Source organism: Nelumbo nucifera, chromosome 6, assembly GCF_055504915.1.
Source record: "Nelumbo nucifera cultivar China Antique chromosome 6, China Antique-T2T, whole genome shotgun sequence".
NCBI lineage: Eukaryota > Viridiplantae > Streptophyta > Magnoliopsida > Proteales > Nelumbonaceae > Nelumbo > Nelumbo nucifera.
Window position 1 is genome coordinate 20,416,347 of NC_142654.1, and position 21,153 is coordinate 20,437,499.

Below are 21,153 nucleotides of genomic sequence, written 5' to 3' on the forward strand. Positions count from 1 at the left end.
TTACTTCTAAACAGTTTGCATCATTGCTCTTTATCAGACATTTCTGAAGTCTAGAATTAGCCTTAGGTCCTTTCTTTTTGTAAACTCTCTTAAATCTGCAACATGGACCATCCCCGACTAGTCCTTGAGAACCAGTTGCCCGTTACTGGAACCTCTCATTTTTCTCAAGTTCTTTGCCTTGTGGTTCTCAAAGTTAGTCAAACTCGGATTGGTTTCGACTCTTCTTCTGCCTAGCTCCATCCTTGATCCCTGACGGAGACAGGTTCCCCATTGGGGATCCGAATCCCTGAAATTTTTTAATTGAAAGTTTTTTTTTGGAAAAATGGATTTACTTAAAATAAAGGGAACTTCTAAAATATAAATAACATTTCAAATATATAATATATATTTAATGTAAATAATATTTAATGTATATAATCGGGGTCAGGGCCTAGTGAGAAGTACTGAGAACTTCACTCATCGTCCCCTTACCCACCCTTGCCAAGGCAATCACCATCTCCATTCCCATTGGGTTGGGTAGAATGAGTACTGGGTAGGGATGGAGAATTTTTTTTTGATCAATAACCACATTTCATTAATTAATCACAAAAATAATTACAAGGAGGAAGATAAACTTTATTATCTTCCAACTGGAGCTTGAGCTCCCAAGAACAGAAAAAGGAAAAAATTACACTTGTGCCCAAAGCATTAACTCCCTCTCGACTCCTTGCTTAGCTAACCCATCAGCAAAAGAGTTAGCTGATCTTTTCACCCAGCTGATATTAATTTCCATCTCTTGAACCAGCCACCTAAATTTTCTCCTCTCATTACTGTACATCCATAACCTACTATTTTCTTTATTCAGCCACCCTACCACCACCTCCGAGTCTCCTTCAATGATGAGTTTTCTTATATTCATCTCTAGGGATGGAGAAAATTGCTATCCCCACTAATGAAGATCACTTTGAGATTGAAGTACCACATATTCATACTTATTTTAGGCATAGACGACATTAGCTTAGAGTTACTTTGATTAATGCACAATTTGGGTTTAATTGTAAAATTTCTTCTTAGTAAGGGAGCTATTTGTAATTTTCATATTTAGTAGGGACTTAATTGTAATTTTCAGCTCTAGGTTTCTTATAAATACACATCATGTTAGGGTCGTAAGAAATTATGTTTTGAGAAAAAGAATCTTTCATATCCTCTTTTGAACTTCCTTTCTTCCTTCTCTTCTTGTCTTCTTCTAATTTCTTGTAAGAGGTGGTGGTGGGGTTGGGGAGTACGGTCTTGGCCCTAAATCTGCCCCATTGACATTCCTAAATTCCTCCATGTCAATATATTAAATTAATAAAAAATTAAGTATGTAATAGTAGTAAAGACTTAATAATTAATAGTATATAATACCAACACATAAAGTTAATCACAATAAAATAATACTAAGATAAATTAGGAAAATTAAAATAAGTATTAATAAATAATACATGTAATAGTAGTAAAGACTTAATAATTAATAGTATATAATACCAACACATAAAGTTAATCACAATAAAATAATACTAAGATAAATTAGGAAAATTAAAATAAGTATTAATAAATAATACTAAAACAAGTTTAAATTTTAGTAAATATATATGCATAATATTTCATTAGATATTTTTAATTAGTCTTTTAATCTAAAATTATTCTTTGTATATTGCACCTATATTTAAATTTCATTTAAAATAAATGAAAATGAATAAAATCTAATAAAAAATAGTAAGAATCAAAACAAAAATTTATAAAAAATAACATTCATTTAAATTCAATTTATAATAATAAAAAATAACAACCGTTTATCTAACCATAATAAAATTTATAAACATTAATGGAAAAATTAATACAAATTTATCTAACAATACATAACTCAAAAATAATTCTTGGGTTCGAATTAGTTTGGCTTTACCCAATTAAAAATGTCACAATGGTCCTTCCACTTGGATTTTGTTTAACAAAGTCTGTGCATTGCACAGGGCCCCTGCTATGTTAATGTAGTTTATATTTGAAGTAAAAAAAAAACACTTGGATTAATTGTACCTATACGCAGTTAAGTTAATTTATATATTGGTTTAATTTAGATAAGTAGTGATTGGAGATAAAAAAACTTTGATATATACGGGGAGTATTCAGAGATGGAGATGGGAGAATTGTTGCTATGTTCTCTGGTCCAATAGGGGTGGGAGACTTATTGCGAGCAGAAGTGATAGCTCTGCTTCAAGGTGTAAAATATGCCAAGCAATTGGGATTACACCAAGTGGAGATAGAAGGAGATTCTAAATTGTTAATGGACTGGCTGCAATCAGGCAATTTGGGAGCATGGAGGTATCAACAGCCCATATGGGAAATTCTCAATATAACAAGGGAACTTGATGCAGGCTTCATGTGGAAAAGAAGATCAGCTAATGGTCTGGCTGGTACCTTAGCCAAACAAGGGAGAGTGAGGGAAAGTTTGTTCTGGGCAGTTCTGTAATTCAAAAAAAAATTGTACCTTAATTTTCAGTAATCAAGTTACCGTTTCCAATAAAATAAATAAATAAATAAATAAATAAACTTTGATATTAATAAAGACTGCCCTATTTTGTTGGTAAATATATAGATTCTATTTGTGTTAAAAGTAAATTAATTAATTATCTTAGATTAATCAATTACCTATTTAACTTTTTTTATTAGGTAAAATACTTTTTTCTAGGACAATGATATAATGTTTACATTTATTTTTAATCCCTTCTGTTATCATATTGGATATCAGGTATTTCAGTGCATTGCACGGGACTCCGCTAGTATTACTAATAAACCAACAATTTAAAACTGTTATACATGCAACCCCCTCCCCTCTATCATAAACAGGGAGAAAAGAAAAAAGAGAGTTCATACAAAGAGACCATAAAGATGAACACACACATTGAGGGGTTTGGGTACATAGCTGTGTACAATAATAGGAAAGTACAAAAGAATAAAAGAATTATCTGCTCTGAATTTTTTTTCTATAACAATCTGCTCTAATTAGAACTTGCTATTTTGAGATTCCTAATTGAGAGCTTGATTGATAGATTAGAATGGGAGAGTAATCTTCTACTTCAGGAAAATCAGCATGGCGCCTTGGGTTGCCTAAACTGAGAGTCCTAGCACCTTCACTGGCATCTGGATCTGGATCTGGGTCTAGTGGATTACTTGAACCATTGCTATCTGTTCCATCTTCCTTTACAAAGAGAAAGTAGTGTCGAGAGAGCACTCTACCAAAATAAAATATCAAAAAAAAAAGAAAAACTGACAAGTGTTGATTCCTCTGGATAAAGTTACTGTCCATGTCTTTGAAATATGAGAGAACCAGAATCTAATCAAGAACGAGCGAGGCTAATATACTGCACATATCCTTCTAAAGTTCCTTTCCTTATAAAAAAATAGCCTTCCTTTCTCTCCAAATTCCCAACATACCACAAAAGTAATTTTTGAATGTTAACCCTTAGAATGCTGTTAGGCTCAAAGTCTCGAACTACATACACATTCACATTCTAACGAGGTGACAACACTTTGAAACTTTTGGATCTTTTTTAATGTAGGACCAATGGTTCAACTATACTCCAAGCTCTGGCTCCACTCTACATTGCAGACATAGGTCAGAACCAGGCATGAAACCGTCATCAACTAGAACAATCATTGATTTTGCATGTGAAGTGGACAGAACAGAAAATTTAATACCTACAAGTATAGTCAGTGGAACAAAAACTGCAGCTTTGTACTTGCTCTGCTATGATTTTTTATCTTTTACTATTTAGTTCCATCATTCTTTCTGAAACTCTATTTTGGGGCACTTTCCATTTTGTTTTCCAAAACAGTAAAAAAATTACCCCAACTAAAAATGTTGAGCCTTCGTTGGCCACAAATGTGTTAGATAAGACAATCTTTTTAATCTCTGCAATGAGTAAGCTACTCTAGGTTAACTGAGAAACATATGTATTCTTTACATTTTGTGCACAAAATGACCATGAGGAACCAAGGAATTTCTGATTCAAGATATATTTGTATTGCAAGTTTACATGCAAGATTCTTGCTTCTATTTTACAATTGTAATTTAATATTCTTTTTCTCAGATAAACCACCTATAGAGGAGTTACAATATTTCTTGGAATTTCAAATTGCACGAGTCTGGGCACCTGAAATAAGTAATGTTCCAGGATATCAGCGAAAGGAGCCTGTGTGTCCATCCCTGCAGTTCAGCCTGATGGGCCCCAAGCTTTATATCAGCACAGATCAGGTATCTCCATTGTATTGATCAAATTCTGTTACAAAAATAAAGCTTAAAGAAGCAAAGTTAGAGAAAAATCTCAGTTATAAAGTTAACTGCCTGTGCATAAAGCACCATTTCTGTTTTGTGATGACCTTGATGAATCTCATGACACATTTGTGTTTGACACTTAGGGAAAGTCCTTGAGTTTCAGAATACATTAAAGAAAATAGAGCTCACAAGTGAAAGCAATAGGCCAAAGATCTGCCTATGTTGTACACAAACTGCTTTATGGATGAAGTACTTATGTTGGGCACATGTTGGACTCCTGCACTACATGATACATTCACTTCTGGAAAATGTTTTTTTTTTTTGGTAGTAAGATAAAAAGAAAGTACAAGAAAGGTGATCAGAAGCCACTTGAGATAAGAAAAAACCTATACCAGCCACAGCCTAATCTCCAGCAATCAATACCACTACCTCAACTGATACAGAAACCCCCCACAAAACAGACCCAAACAAGCAAGAAAAACAACAAAAAGTTGCCCTCCCGACCCCAACTCACCATACCAAGTTTACAATTTTCATCACCCCCTTAATACCAAAAGAAACGAAAAGCACAAACCCTCTGACTTGACATCTTCTACCAACACTCAAAGCCTAGAAATTTCATTGGGTTGTGCAAGACCTCCTTTACTTGTCTTGTTCCCCTTCCTAACTCTTTTCACTTTCCTACAAGGCCCAATACCAAATAATCTCCCTTTCAACCTGGCAAAAACTTTTGAGACCTGAACAGTATGATGATTTTTCTTAGTTCTGAACCGCCTCAGTCACAGCAGTAGGGCCATCCAAAAAAGCCTGTGAATCCAAAGGATTCTCATTGGTTCTTTCTAAAACCATATTTCTTTTGAAAGTCCAACCTCCTCCTTTCCCTCATTCTCATTGTTCCCTGCTAAACTAAGAACTTTCAAACTATCTTGAACACCCTTAACCCTGAGGTTAGGAACTTCCACTCACTAAGCACTTTTTTTTTTTTCTGCTCTTTTTCCGGAGTATACTTTTCCTCCAATTTTTTGAAGGTTTTCCTTGCAAATTCCTCCCCCTAATACAATGTGGACCCAAAATATTGCTCACCTTCCAAACAAAATGGACAAACAGAGAAGATTTATTCTGGGCTGAGTTGTAATAGTAAACCTGCTGGGGGTCGGAATCCCTAGTTTAAGGGATTGGACCTTTGTATCATTCCACTTTTATCCAATATTAATGAAAGTTACTGTTTCCTATAAAAAAAGTCTTGCTCACAGACCTCAGTGTTTACCGTTTTCTTCAAATCTATTGATCTTCCAATAACATAAATTTTATCCATGACAACCTCCTTGTCATCTGATTCAGTTTCTTCATCTCCAGCCTTATCATCTTATTCTAATGGCAATGTTCTGTAATTCCTTTTCCTTTTGTACACATTTGGACGATGAATCTCACACACTTCTCCCTTCACTTGTCCTTCCCCCCTTTTCTTCTTTGTTTCCTGATTCTGATTCTTCCTCACCCTTATCATCTTTTTCTGTCTCGGAAACTCCTACCCCTTCCTCAACACACTCCTGGTGTTCAACTGCAGGTTTCCTTTCAGCATTTTTACTCACATTTGTGTCATCCCCTTCACTTTCCTTCATCATCCCCTCTGTTTCTGGAAATTTTCCTTGTTATGTTGCATGACTGACATAACTGACCTAAATTGACCTCTACAAAATAATACAAGTTCTATCTCTTCCTACAGAAAATTCCTATCTAGCAGAGAAATCATATCTAAACCTTTATATGAACATTTTCCATAGGCATATGACAATTTTATGAAATACCCCGTGTTTAATCTTTCTTTTTCACTGGTAAGATGAAACTTCATTGGAAAGAAAGGATAAGAACAGGATTTTTTTTTGTTTTTCTTTTTTTATTGGGGGATGGGGAGAAGAAAAGATGCAACAGAAGCCCCAAACCAAGATGCCTACTCTGGAAAGGCAAGCTTCAATGCAACTTGCCTTCAACTCTATTCCTCTCCAATGAGTCGGTTAGAGGTTTGTTTTGACCTTGTGCTCTTGTGGAATGAGATTTGTGCACTGGAAATGATAGACTTGATGTCCTTAATGTGATGAGGAAGCAACCAGGCACCGTCATTGCCCCCTCTCAACTATCCTATCACCATAGGAAAATCCCACTCCACCTTGGGGAAAGCTAAAGAGTCAACAGGAAACCTTATAGAGAGAACAGTTATGATCTGATGGAATTACCCTGACCAATTCTGCCTGAATAAACAACACAATCTCATCCGAATGATCTCTATAAACATCCCCAACACCCAATCTCCCTGGTTTTCCTGAAGAGCACCTATCAGAGTTATGATTTGTACCTCTTAGCAGGAGTTGGGGTGGGGTGGGGACAAGTTACTGGAATGATATCTAGTCCTAATAGAAGACGCCATGTGAGACCACCCTCTGACCACATCATCCACAAAAAGTCAATACGACTATCTGGTGAGGCTTTGACACCTAATTATTATGACGTCAATGATGAATTCTTGGCTCCGTTTCTTCTATCTAAGAAAAGCCTGGCACTGCTCTCTACCCAAATTGACCAACATGAAATCTACTGTCAGACTGCAGTAGATAAATCTTCCCTTTTTGGTAGGAGGGGAAGGTCTCAAAGAGTAGAGGCATGCAATCTGGTGCCATCTGATGGTGACCAAATCATGTCAAACAATGAGAAAGGGTGCTGAGTGACTCAAAAGAGCAAATGAAGTCATGAATAAACCTAGGAGTAGCTCCAACAAGTGATAAAATGAGAGAAAGTAGACTGAGATGGTTTGGTCACGTTTATAGAAGACCATATACAACACCTACTAGAAGTGATCTGTTACAAATTGAAGGGGCTAGAAGAGCTAGGGGAACACTGAAAAGGACTTGGGTAGAAGTGGTAAGAAATGATTTAAGCACCATAGAGTTTAAAAATGGATATGGCACTGAGCAAAATGGAATGGTGAAACAGGATCATTTAGCTGACCCCACCGTTGGGACAAGGCTTAGATGATAATGAGTTCTTATTGTTGGATGTAAATAATTACTCCAGCATACCTTTTATCTCTGAATATAATTTAATCCTTATTGTTGAAATAAATTACATAGTTCAGATTATCTAAATATACTGCTGAGCTGACAAATCCTTACTTTTAGGCCCTGTTTGTTTACCAGTAAATAAGAGGGGGGAAGTTGGTCAATGAGTATCTCTTTCCCATTGACCAACTTTACGGCAAGGTTCAAAATATCGATATGCCCGATACGTCGGTAGAGGCGTATCGGTAGTTTTTTTAGTTTTTTTTTCAAATCCGGTTCAGAGGGGCCGGTTTAAGGTCAGTCCACCCCCTGAACCAGGAAGCTCCCGATACGGCAAGGTTCAAAATATCGATACACCCTCTGTAGGGGTGTATCAGGAAGCTCCCGATACGGGCCGATATGTATCGATACTTTGAACCTTGCTTTACGGTGTTCTTTTTGCATTAAGTACTGGGCGCCACGGTAAAGAGCTTCACTTACCTGGGTAAAACTTAACTATCTCTCAGGTGGGTAAGTAACTTTCCTAATTAGGGGAAAAGTTTATAAAATATGATGAGACAAATTTGCCCTTTTTAACATTAGCTTTTTATGGGTAAAAAGGTCATTATATTACTTACATAGGAATTAAAAGAACATGAGTAAGTGAACTTACCCGGGTAAGTGTTACCCAGGAAACATTTACCCAGATTAGTTACCTGGGTAAGTGAGAAATTTGTAAATGAACGGGGCCTTATTGTTTGCCTAGTTTGATACTTGATATACCCATAATCAAGAAACATACCTCTTTTCTGTTTAACGAAGTTTCTGTTATCTTCTCGCAAAAAGAAACATAAACTGTGGCTTATGTAATTTATATTGGACCACTAATTTTGATCATCCTGGCATCTTATGCAGATAACAGTTGGTCGTAAACCTGTCACTGGACTCAGACTTTGCCTTGAAGGAAGCAAGCAAAATAGACTCACTATCCATTTGCAGCACCTGGCATCTCTTCCAAAGATCCTACAGCCGCATTGGGATTCACATATGGCCATTGGGGCACCAAAGTGGCAAGGTCCTGAGGAACAAGATAGCCGGTGGTTTGAACCAATCAAGTGGAAAAATTTCTCCCATGTAAGCACAGCACCCATAGAGCACACTGAGACTTGTATTGGGGACCTCTCAGGCGTTCACATTGTAACAGGGGCTCAGCTGGGTGTCTGGGATTTTGGTGCCAAAAGTGTCCTATACCTGAAACTTCTCTTCTCCAAAGTACCAGGCTGTACAATAAGAAGATCAGTATGGGATCATAGCCCTTCAAATACTCTTGCACAGAAGGTCGACAGTCCATCTTCATCGTCCTCTAGTGAGAGTAGTTCAGATGATAAAAAGGCTGATAGTTCAGGTCAGACTGGGAAGCTGGCAAAGATAGTGGACTTAACAGAGATGTCGAAAGGGCCACAAGACGTGCCTGGTCACTGGTTAGTGACGGGTGCCAAGCTTGGGGTGGAGAAGGGAAAGATTGTGCTACGTGTAAAGTACTCCCTACTGAACTACTGAAGATACGTTGTTGTAGTACTGTATTCCCCGAGTTCCTGACAGCACTATCAGGCATTTTTTTTTTTTAATTTTTTTGCACAGTCAACACACTTGTTCTTTCGTTCTTCTGTAAATACTTCCAGTTTTCTTAGTGTCTGATTATAAATTATCCGAGGCTCTGTTCTTTCGAGTTGGTGCTAATTTTTTGTTCTATGGATGAACTGTTAGTTTGTTCTGATAAATATTGTTATTTCGGAATAATTTCTTGTAAATTCTCAATGTGGTTAAATTTGACTGCAAGCAACGAATAGAGATGAGATAATGGGCTCATTTGTTGTAATTATAATTCCTGTTGCCACCCCAGAAAGAGACAATATTTTGATTATGCACCCAGAACAAAAACATGTCCGGAAGCAGCTGTTGTAGGCATAAAAAACTCCTTGGTTCCATGATTCCACATATGATACCGTTTGATCTTCATTCTGGGTAAGCAAGCATTTGCATAAGCTGGGCGAGGCGCCCTTAGTCAGCGCACCGTTTGCGCATTTGGAGGACGTGCTACGCGTCCTTCGAATTGTGTGAATGCATGCTTTAGCCCCGCATTGCCATTAGTTGAAGTTAAGCAAAACGAGCGTTTTGCTCCTCTCCTCTCCTGTCGCAGACGAGATATCTCTCCTGGCGGCGACTTTCTCTCTCTTTCTCTCTTTCTGCCTGGCGGCGACTTTACAACCATCACTGTTCACCGCCGGTGACAAACAACCATCATGGGATCAACCTCAGGTATTGTTTTTTTTTGCATCTCTTATTTTTTGTTGCATCTCTTCTTCTTCTATGAAAACTAACCCTAATCGTTTTTGTGGGCTGGAGTCTTCGTCCACCAAGAACACTGGCGATCTCATCGACTCTGGTTTTCTGGCCATCTCCCGTGGCTGCCCAAAACTGGCCAAGTTCGAGGTTCAAGGCTGTAATAACATCACAGAGATGGGAATGAGGAACTTGGCTGGCATGCTCCGGAAAACGCTGGTTGATGTGAACATCTCCTGCTGCAAAATCCTCGATGCTGCATCCTCACTGCGAGCTCTGGTGCCAATTTGGGACAGGATCCAGCGGTTGCACATAGATTGTATATGGGACAGCCTACAGCAGTCCGAGATTCCTAGCAATAAGCCCGCCCCTCGACATGCTTTCGACCTAAATGAATCTGCGGAGGAAGCCAACACATCCAATTGCTCTGCTACTGGGTTCATGAATGATAGTCCCAAGAAGAAGAAATGCAGGTACACCGGTGATGGGTTCATGAATGTAGTCCCAAGAAGAAGAAATGTTGGTCTCGGCTGCAATACCTCTCCCTTTGGATCCCCGTTGGCCAGCTGCTGACTCCTCTGACTTTAGCTGGATTAGACAGTTGCCCTGCTCTTGAGGAAATCGGAATTAAAGTTGGTTTTCATGGATGAAGAAGGGATGCAACAAAGAAGAAAAGGTGCAAAGAAAACAATACCTGAGGTTGATCCCGCCACCGGTGATGGTTGTGAAGTCGCCACCGAGCGAATGGGGAGAGAGAGGGAGGAGAGATGTCTCATCTGCTACAGGAGAAGAGAGGAGGGCGGATGGTTGTGAATGCTCGTTTTGCTTAACTTCAACCAACGGTGATGCACACTAACGGGGCTGAATTCTTCAGCCCTTCAAACCGTCTGAATCATCATCCGTAACCATGATTTCAGGTCAGGTCCAGTTTGGTCATGAGTTACACATTCTATGTATGTACAGATTTTTTGAGGATTTTTTATTTTGGGTTATTTTTTGAAATCTATGCATCTCAAGGGGCCATAGGCACTTTGCCTCACTATTTTTGTCAAAAAAACCTTTTTTTGGGCTCAAATTGCAATTTTAACATTTTTACAAATAAAAAAAAAATTAAAAACTGAATTTTAAAATATAAAGTAATGCATATATTACATGTAGAATGTAATTGTACATTACTTATTGGTAAAATATGTGTTTATAGCTATATGTATGTATGTATTTTCTGACATAGCACGGTTTGACTTATTTGATCCAAATGATTGAACCGATGATCCGTGGCCCGGAGGCAAAAACATTTTGGCCTCTGGGTCAGTTTTAAAAACATTGATTGATACAATGGTGTAAGAAAGAATGGCATAACGACCAAGTCTGCATCCTATGCTAAAGTTTGCTAAACAATGAGCAGTTGAATTGGCAGACTGGGGAACAGATTGTATTGAGCAATGGGAGAATTTTTAAATATAACTTTTGCAATCTTAATCTATATCTATATCTATATTAGTATAAAAAGGATGAATAAGGTGTTAATTTTTGGAAATTTTCTTGATTAAGACTATTTGGCATTATTTATTTTAAGTACTTATTTTCTTTTTACAGTTAAAAACTCAGTATTGATAGGGACATTTTAACAGAAAAAAAAAAGAGATAAATCCTTAAAATAAGGAATGCCAAATGCAGCCTAAGATACCTAAGTTTGTACACAAACAGATACCTAGGTAGATACTAGAGTGGTTCAAGCATAGATTATTGGCAAACAACAAAAATGGTTAGGTGATAGCTATAAGCAACCAAGAATTATATACTTACATACAAGATAGAAAAACTTGAAATGACGAGATATTTGAATCCTAACTTTGCTAGACGATTATGTTTTCAAAGGACAACAAGAGTGATTACAAGGTAATGTACCTTATTGTAATAGAAATGATACAAAACAAGCTAGTGTCTATATATAGAGAACATTGGTACGCAATAGATGATTTTTGGAGCATTGGTACACAACAGATCATTGATGGTTATTGGTATTTCTCAGTTCTCACTTTATAGGTGGTTTTTTTTTTCACGTCAGAGTGCACACTCAATTCTTTTCAAAATGTTTTGAAACAAAACTTTAAGGCTCAATTCATTTTTTGGTAAGTTATTTATCCGGGTAAATACACTTATTCAGGTAAGTGTTTTCCAGGAAATACTTACACAGGTAAATGTATTTATCCATTTTCTTTTATTTTTCATGTAAATAAGGCAATGACCATTTTAACCATAAAATTCAATTGTTAAAAGGGACATTTTTATCCCATTCAAGTGTTGGCAACTTTCCCCCAGACGAAAAAGTTATTTACTTACCTAGAAAATTGGTATCACTTACCCGTAAGTGATACAAAAAATAATAAACTTTTCCTGGTCCCCACATAAATCTGAAAAAAGAACACTTTCTCCCTCTCAAAATCCAAAAATATAACACCCCTAATTATTTTTCACCAATTGAGAGAATGTTATGTTAATTTAATCATTTTTAAAATATGTCTTCTTCCCATTTTAAATTTTTATAAATTTTCTGCATATTAGAGATGGGATGTATGATTACAATAGCTAGTTATGATGACTCTAATCCTTAATTAGGGATTTTATAGCTCCCGAATGTTAATCATGATGAGATATATGTAAAACCATGATGATTGTACAGCTCCAAAATCATCACCAACCGACTTCGACCACTTCTACAGAAAATCATCCCCATGCAAGGTGTCTTCACACCTGGTAGATAACCGATAATACAATCATAGTCCACGAAGTGATCCACACAATGAGGAAGGACCTCTAAGGCCTATGATGGGATCGAATGGAACTTCTTAATGAATATGTTAGATGCTTTGGGATTCTTAAATGGTAGGGATGGCAAATTTTTTCGTCCTCGATAGGGACTTAACTTTTCCAATTTTATCAGATTGGGGATGGGAATTATTTTGACAGAGCAGGAATGGGGATGGGGATTAATAGGAATTCTTGTCGGTATCGATGAAGGAAGACACATTTTATCCATGATAAAGATGAAGGTTAATTTCAGAATTGGGATACTGGTCAAGTCTTTTCTCCCACAAGAGGTCTTAAACAGGGCTGCCCTCTAAGCCCTTACCTCTTCATTACCTGCCTAGAAGCCTTGTCCCACAATCTCATTCATAGCGTGGAAGCAAGGCAGCTCAATGGATTCAGATTCGGTTGTTTGCAGACGACTTGTTACTCTTAGGAAGAAGCTCTCACCATGAAGCTGTTAAACTCAAGGAAATCTTTGAATCTTTCTGTAATTGGTCTGGTCAACATCCAAACAATAAAAAATCAGCTATTTTTTTTCACCCTCAATGTACACAGGAGGGCTAGGCTTCGAATTGCAAGTATCTTTGGCGTCACCCAGCTGAAACTGAATGACAAGTATCTAGGCAACCCACTATTTACTAAGAAAAACTTCATTGGTGACTGGAATCACATCCTAGAGAAGGTGAGGAATAAACTTGCATCTTGGAAAAGGAAGCTCTTATCACATGGAGGTAGAACTGTACAAAGTACTCTTGAAAGCAGTCCAATCTATTCAATGCAAACCTGTCAAACATAAACATTACGTGCCCTCTTTGTCAGGATGCAAAGAAACCATTCACCACCTGTTCTTTGAACGCCCCAGTACTCAAGTTGTTTGGTTCGGTTCTGCACTATCTCTTAGAGTGGAAGTCCACCCACATTTTACTTTAATGCCCCGTTTGTTTTTCGGTAAGTCATTTATTTGAGTAAATGCACTTTTTCGGGTAAGTGCATTTATTCATATTCTTTAATTTTTCATGTAAATAAGGCAATAACTATTTTAGTCATAAAAATTCTATTATTAAAAGGGACATTTTTATCTCATCCAAATATTGTCAAATTCCTTAAAGGATTGGATTGAATTCTGATGAAAGCTGGATGATGTTAATGGGCAGTTGGGCACCACCCATCCTACAGCCTTGCTCTTACAAGTTGGAAAGCAAGGAAATAAGGTATCTTTGAGCACAAAGTCCTTTGGCCCTCGATCCACCATGGCTGATCATGCTCACAAAACTGGGAAATGGCCTGCAAAATCCAAAGAACCCATCAACCTCCCCAAGGCGCACATAATCATGGAAGGGATTTGAGCAGAAGGCAAAAAAACGCCGTCCGGTCGAGTCAGTCAAAATTAACGTTGATGGCGCAGTGGCCCATTCGCCAGAGCAGTTCCTTTAGACCATTGCCCAGCACAGGTAGCGGAAGCCAATGCTCTCTTGTAAGGTTTAAGAATGGCCCTCTCTCTCTAAACCTGTCAAACACAGTTATTGAAACTGATGCTAAACCTATCATCGACCTCTTGTTGGTGGAGAACAGTGACCCACTTTGGCGACTCCGATTTGTGATTGCAGAATGCAAGAGGCTCTCCCATCAGCTAAATAACTATGTTTTTAGTTACAGTCCAAGAAATTGTAATAAGGTTGCTCACCGTCTAGCTAGATTTGCCCTTTCTTGTACTCGAACAGTTTCTTGGTCCACCCCCCATCTTCTAGGGGTGATCTATTGACTCTTTCTAACCTTTGGTTTTTTTTTTTAACTCCTTTTTAACAGTTTCCTACTTTCCTTCTATTTTGACCTTTAAATAAATGGAAAGTTTTCAACTTTATAATTATATTTCTGCCTTTTTACATTGCATTTGGTTACAAAGAAAATGGAATAATGGAAAAAGGATATTAAAAAAAAGTGCTTTTTCCTAGTTTGATTAACAAGACAAACCAAAATAGGAAAGAAAACAAATAGATAAATAAGGTAAACATTTTCTTTGACCTCTTTTATTTTCTCTTATTAAGTTGGAGAAAGCAGAGAAAAATGAAAAACAATGAAGAATGAAGCAAAACTTGCCCCACTCTATCATATTGCAATAAGCACAATATGCAATTAATATCAACTAATACAGTAATAAATGGAAATCAACAAAAATATGCTAAAAAATGCTGGAAAAGGGTTGTTTGGGGATTTAAAAAGTAACCACATGAAAATCTTTTTTAAAATTAACTGACAAAATGTTAATAGAGGGAATCTTAGTGAGAATCTGAAAGTTCAGAGGGGTCTATATGTCGCAAATGAAAGTTCAGGGGTAATTGCCCAAGATAAAATGAGGAATGCTAGTGAGTGATAAGTTTATGCACCCTGATTTATTGCCATGACAGATTTTGTTGCTTTTGTATAGAGCTGTCAATGGGTCGGATCTATCCAAGAGAATTGAACCGACCAAACCTTTTATGTGGTTCTAGTTCTGTGGTTTTTGTCCAAATTAATTATTGAGTTGGGACTGGTTGTCACTGTTTTGAATTGATTATATAGTTAATAATATGTTAAGGTTTCTTGGTTTTCTTGTAACTTTTGTTATATAGTTAATAAATTTTATGGTCTAATTGAGCTAAATCAGCTTAAAAACAAATCGGGCCAGACCCAATTATCCCTATTAATAATTCATTCGGGACTGGTACACCGTGTCCCGAACCAGACCCGATCCATTGACAACTCAACTTTCGTTTCATTCATTTTTAGTTGAAAACAAGTTATTCTACCAGCTCCTCTTGGTGTTCTGGTAAGTTGATGAAGGTTGGTCTTACGCTTCGCTTGACCTATGGGGACCTTAAAGTAGAAGGTGGGCCTAAAAATAAACCTGCATTATTTGGGCTCTGGAGATCCAAAACAGAGGTGGACTGTATGGAATCCTTGTTTGGGATGGGCCTCACTTTGGTTTGGTTATCTAGCGACCCAAATTTGGTTTGTTGTCCATAGCTGTGTCGTCTCTTGGGTGTTGGTTTCCGAAATATATCTAGCGACCCATCTGGAACGGAAGTTGGGTTTGAATCTTGGTTTTATTTGAACAAATAATCATGAGAAAACTGACCAAACATCACATGGATGGGGGACATGGTGCCTCAATGACATACAATTATTTGAATGCACTGAAATCCTGCAAACTGAGAAATTTTATTTCTTGTACCATTATATTGCATTGCATACGATTTTATCAAAAAATGGTGAGAAAGGAAAACTAAATTATTGGAGAGGTCCGTTTGATTTATGGGATGGGAATGGAAAAAAATGGAATATTTTTAAAATTTCTTTCCTTCCCATGTTTGGTTTATGGGATGTCATGACTCATGAGATGGGATGGGAAGAAGGTGGGGATTTTCAAATCTCAATTGTTGAGATGTGGCAAACCACCATTTTGGTGGGAAACAAGTGAGAAGGGAGGGGGAATTTGTTCAATAGAAAAAACACCTTTTTTGCAGTATCTGTAAGAGTTAATATTAGATCCATACCCATTAGTAAATAGTTAATTATTTAATATTTTAATAAAACAATGTAATTAAATTAATTAATAAATAAATTAAAATAAATAATTTCTAAAAAATATTAATCAATTACATATAATTTTCCAAATAATAATAAAATATTAAAATTATTAATAAAAAAATAAAAAATAAAAAATAAAAATAAATATTTTATAAATTATTATTAAACTAATAAAGTAAACATACTAATTCATAATTCATAATTAATAATTAAATATAAAACAATAACAAAATTGTACTAATTATTATTATTATTATTAGTTTTCCCACCATTTTCCCCTTTCTAACTAAACAATAGAATGTGAAAATTTTTTACCCATTTTTCTTTTCTCTGACCATCCTTTTCCATCCTACCAAAATCTCCCCTAGAACCAAATGTAGCCTAAGGCATTTTATGAAATTCTCTATGTACTTTCCACAACCTTTTCCTTTCTTATTTATTTTCCAATTAACCCCCCCCCCCCCCCCCCAAAAAAAAAAAAAAGCTTGTTATGCTTACTTCTTAACACTGATCTTACTAATAGTATAGGACTTTATCATGGATTTAAAGTATCTCTCAAAGAACTGTTCAACTTAGAAGTTTAAGCTATTAGGTGAGGTCCCTGAATACGTTTTTGTTTTCTAACATGCCCATTCATACAAAAAGATCATCAGGCTTAAGGAGTGGACAAGCATAGGCCCACCCATACATTGTGCTAAACTTTTTAATTATAATGGGACAATGAAGATTAGAAACTAAAATACTTGATGAAACAAGCTCTAATACCATCTCAAACAACAATTCAACCTAAAATCTCATGCTGTTTGGTGAGGTCCCTGAATATGTTATTATTCTATAGCAATTTTTGTAAAGGGTTGATGGATCCTAGAGATAACTAGTCCAATGACATTCCCTTGTTGCCCTCTTTTAATTTACCAAAATACATTGGGCCATATAGCATGTTGTTTGAAATTCTTTCTAGTTCCAACAGGAGAGGTTGCAATTCTAAACCATTTCATGCACATTATCTTTTACACACAAAATGCATTTCCTTTAGGCTGCATTTGGAAACAATGCAAATGGAGTGTAAATCCCGGCCCAGGGTAAATTTGCACCTTGGTTCACTTTTGCCTGTGTTTGACAACATTACATTTATGCATTGACAAATAACATAAAACACATTTTTCAATGCATATTACATTGATAATAAGATGTAAAAGTACATCAATAAAAAAGAGGTAAATTTGCATTCAAATGGATTTTTTGCATCCATTACAGCTAAAAGTCTATTTAGTAATAATATGGTAAATTTAACAATGCTAAATTAACCTAACTCTACAATTTATACGAACCGCTTTACACTCTATATATTTACATTCACACTTATTTGTATCGTTTCCAAACGCATATTTATGTATGATCATACGATTTAGATAGTGATCGGTACCATTGTTGTTTCTACTTGAAACATTTCGGCTTGATCAATAGAAATTGGCAAGGCATGTATTTTCACATCACATACGAGAGTCATTTCAGCTATAATGATTACAGTTCACCTCATAAAGCAAGAAAAGTCAAACTGACATTTCAACTATAAGCATCAATGACAAGTCCCATATCTGCCTTTTTAAGGTATTCTTGTTTTAATTATAAATAGCCCTAAATAACATTGTATGCTGACTTGTATTGATCAAATACAAAACGTTTCAAATAGAAAATAGCAATTATACCACATACAACTTTAGTTTGTTACTTTGTATTATATTATTAACATTATTGAATCTCTTTTCCACTAGCGGAGACAATATGAGAACAGGAAAATAGAATTTGATATAGTTGGAAATCAATCCACAATCCATTGGGTATGTTAGTGGGTCGGGTTAAATGATAAACCTACCTTTATCGGGTCAGGTCGGGTTAGTCTTTAATTTAATCGGCCTTTGAGGTGAGGCCAGTCTATGCCAAACCTGGCCCTTTGGCCCTTGACATATATAGTAACTACCATTGAAACATTTTGAAGGTATAGTCATCGAACAGAACGAATCAAATTCAATATCTCATTTACCTTTTTTCTTTTTTCTTTTTTTTTTGCACAAAGTTGCTCTCAAAATTACCTGTATTCTCATTTAATAGCCCGAGATTTTACCATTACGCCAAGTAATGGCTTCTAAATGGGATTTGTCTTTTAACCCTAATTTTTATCTAATATGAGAAACATACAAAATGTTTATCTAATATATACAAACATACGTATATATACATACATTCATGCGTAACATCGTTATTAATTATTTATAGAAATTAGGAAAATTCTGAAAAAGAGAAAATTAACGAATTAGAGAGATTGTCAAATTCTTTCATGTGCCTAATAGTGGCCTCAACTTCATTTACAGAGGATTTCGAACTGTTTTATCTGTTTCTTTGAAAAAGACATCTTTCTTTTGAAAGATGGGCAGAATCCAGTATCATATCTTTTTAGCATCATGGATAAAGCATATTTTTAATATGAAAAATTTTAGTGATATTTTCTTTTGCCCTTTTTATAAAGGGATTATAGTTGATAAAGACAATTTTTGAGTCTTATTATCAATAAAAATAATCTTTTTAACATAATTTCTAGAATAGGGCAACTTAAAAAAAAAATAAAAAAAAGAGTAAAAACATTATTCATCTCCTTTCTCCTTTAAACCACCGAATAAATCTCCCCACTTCTTGTCTCTATCTTTCTCTTTCCTCCTCCTCCTTTCCATGGCCATGAAAGAGCTTCATCGCTGCCAGGAGTGGCAACAAGCTGAGCTCAAGCCCAATTAAGCTTACGAGAATATAAAATAAAAAATTTATATATAATTTTTATTTTTATAAAATATAAAATGAGCCGAGCTCTAGCTTATGAATTCTTGACTCGAGTCGAGTTCGAGCTCAAGGTTTTTGCTCGAACCGAACTCAAACCTTGTAGAATAGTCTCGAACCTGGTACTATTTGACTCGGATCGACTCGAATCCACTCCTAATGGCCACTTCCCGAACCCTTAGCCCTCCTTTTGGATCCACCTCCACGCCCAAGATCGCCAGAACTCTTCCTTTAGATCTTTGGAAGATTATCCCATTCCAGCAAATGATCCTATACAGTTCGTATATCTATTTCGTGATACGATCACGAAAATTGTTCTTCTTGAACGGGGAAGAATCGTTGTGATGAAGGAGACTGCGGAAGAAGAAACAACTCATTGGTCGACCTTTTCCAATTTAGTTATTTCAAGATGGTTTTTCAGGCGGAGAAAATTGTCCGGGTCCATAAGTCTGTGAGAAGCTTCCAAATTCGCTCGAGTAACCAGCAGTCGCTCGGTGCTGTTCCGAATTCCTAGCCATCGATTCTTTGTCCAATTCATTGGAGAAGCTCCCGAGATATCTGTATCCATGATTCCAATATCTGGTGAGTGGTGAAGAGCATTTGGTTCTCGTGGTTGTCGAGATTCCTTCGATTGGATGGGCTTTTCTTCAAGGAATGGAGGCCAGATGGTTTATAGATGAATTCATAGCAGCTCTGCTCCAAATTAAGATGCAGAGAAGAAGAAAAAGCATAAGAAGAAAGAAGAGGAAGAAGAAGAAGGACCTGGTAGAGCCAAAGATTATTTGTGGGCGAATGGTAGATTTGTCAAAGAAGAAGAACGGCCTGGCACCTGGCAGAGCCAAATGACAATTCCCGTTCTAGGAATGTGCTGGTTTGGGACTCGGAGCTTGGCTTTTGAATTTGGTTTGGTCGAGTTTTGGATTACCCAAAATTGAATTAATGGGGATTTAATTTTAAACTGAGTCATGGACCATACGTGGATTTTTAAACTGAGCCAAAGAAGAAGAACGGCCTGGCACCTGGCTCTGCCAGGCCGCATAGGGTGGATTTGTCATTTGTGGGCGACACCGTCATAGAAAGCAATTCCCGTTCTTTGGCTCTGCCAGGTGCCATTGCCATTGACATTGGAGAAGGAAGGAGATGAACAATATTTTTATTTTAAAAAGTTAATTTATTCTAAAAATTACGTTAAAAATATTATTTTTATTGATAATGAAATTTAAAAGTTGTCTATAATCCCTTTTATAAAAAACTGATTCAATCAAGGTTTAAATTTGAGAATCATCATCTCTGAAAGCAAAACTCTGAGAATACAAAATTCAGTCATATATAAAAACTATCTCGCATACATGTATTTTAAATTCATGGAAAGATATTCCTAATGCATGGTTGAATGTTCATGCTTGTGAAATATGCACAGGGATTTTGCATTTAAGAGATCTGGCCAAACCTGGTGGCATTTCTTCATATCTATTATCTCATGGATGGCACGACAGTTGAGATGATCACTCAGCATTACTTCCCAAGTGAAGGTGTGGGATCAAACCCACAGAACTGCAAGCTCTTCATGGTATGGTCAGTGGGCCTCGCATGCACCCTAACTTTTAGGGGTGCAAATTGGGTAACCGATTGGCGATTTTGCATTGCATTGGGCTCAAATTTATAGGCCGCATTCATTTAAATTTTAACAAAATCCCAACCCGTACCCATCTAAGTTGTCCCTAAATTTTTTTATTCAACTTCAACTGCTTTTAAGGGGGCTTTCTGTTTTTGGATTTTGAGAAGGAGGAAAAATCTCATTGACCAAGAATCCCATGTTCTTTTTTTAGATTTATGTGGGGATCAGGGAAAGTTTATTACCCATCTCCTACATGGATAAATAACTTTCCCACCCCCTTGAATGGAACAAAAATGTTTCTTTTAATATTGGATTTTTATGGCTAAAATGGGCATTGCCTTATTTACATGAGAAATAAAAGAACATGGGTAAATGCACTTATCCAGGTAAATGTTTCCCAGGAAAAATTTACCCAGGTAACTACATTTACCTGGTTAAATAACTTATCGAAAAACAAACGGAACCTAAGAAGAAAAAGAAGAAAAGGAGATAAAGAAGAAACACTTAATGTTGTGAAAAGTATTTGCTTAATTTATAAGTTATATTTTTTGTTTCAATTTTATTTTTAAGAACTAATTGAATCATGTTCTACATTGTTTTATCCAGCTTAAAAATGTACAATCAGTATGGATATTGTAAAACATAGCCTCTTTGTTTTA

At 36.3% G+C, this 21,153-nt stretch overlaps 1 protein-coding gene and 1 long non-coding RNA gene across 2 annotated transcripts in view; one reads left to right on the forward strand and one right to left on the reverse strand.

The window, feature by feature from the left end:
• Positions 1-9,066, forward strand: part of LOC104608422 (MACPF domain-containing protein CAD1-like) — a 33,416-nt gene extending 24,350 nt beyond the window's left edge. Inside the window, exons 6-7 of the mRNA XM_010274419.3 lie at positions 4,110-4,273; positions 8,242-9,066. Of these exons, the coding sequence (XP_010272721.1) occupies positions 4,110-4,273; positions 8,242-8,886 (809 nt within the window). The 3' untranslated portion in view covers positions 8,887-9,066. The remainder of the gene's footprint in view (positions 1-4,109; positions 4,274-8,241) is intronic.
• Positions 8,839-20,493, reverse strand: LOC148790648 (uncharacterized). Its single transcript, XR_016077150.1, has 2 exons — positions 20,327-20,493; positions 8,839-13,764 (listed from the first exon to the last, which is right to left on the reverse strand). It is a non-coding gene; the product is annotated as an uncharacterized LOC148790648 (long non-coding RNA).
• Positions 20,494-21,153: the final 660 nt, after the last annotated feature.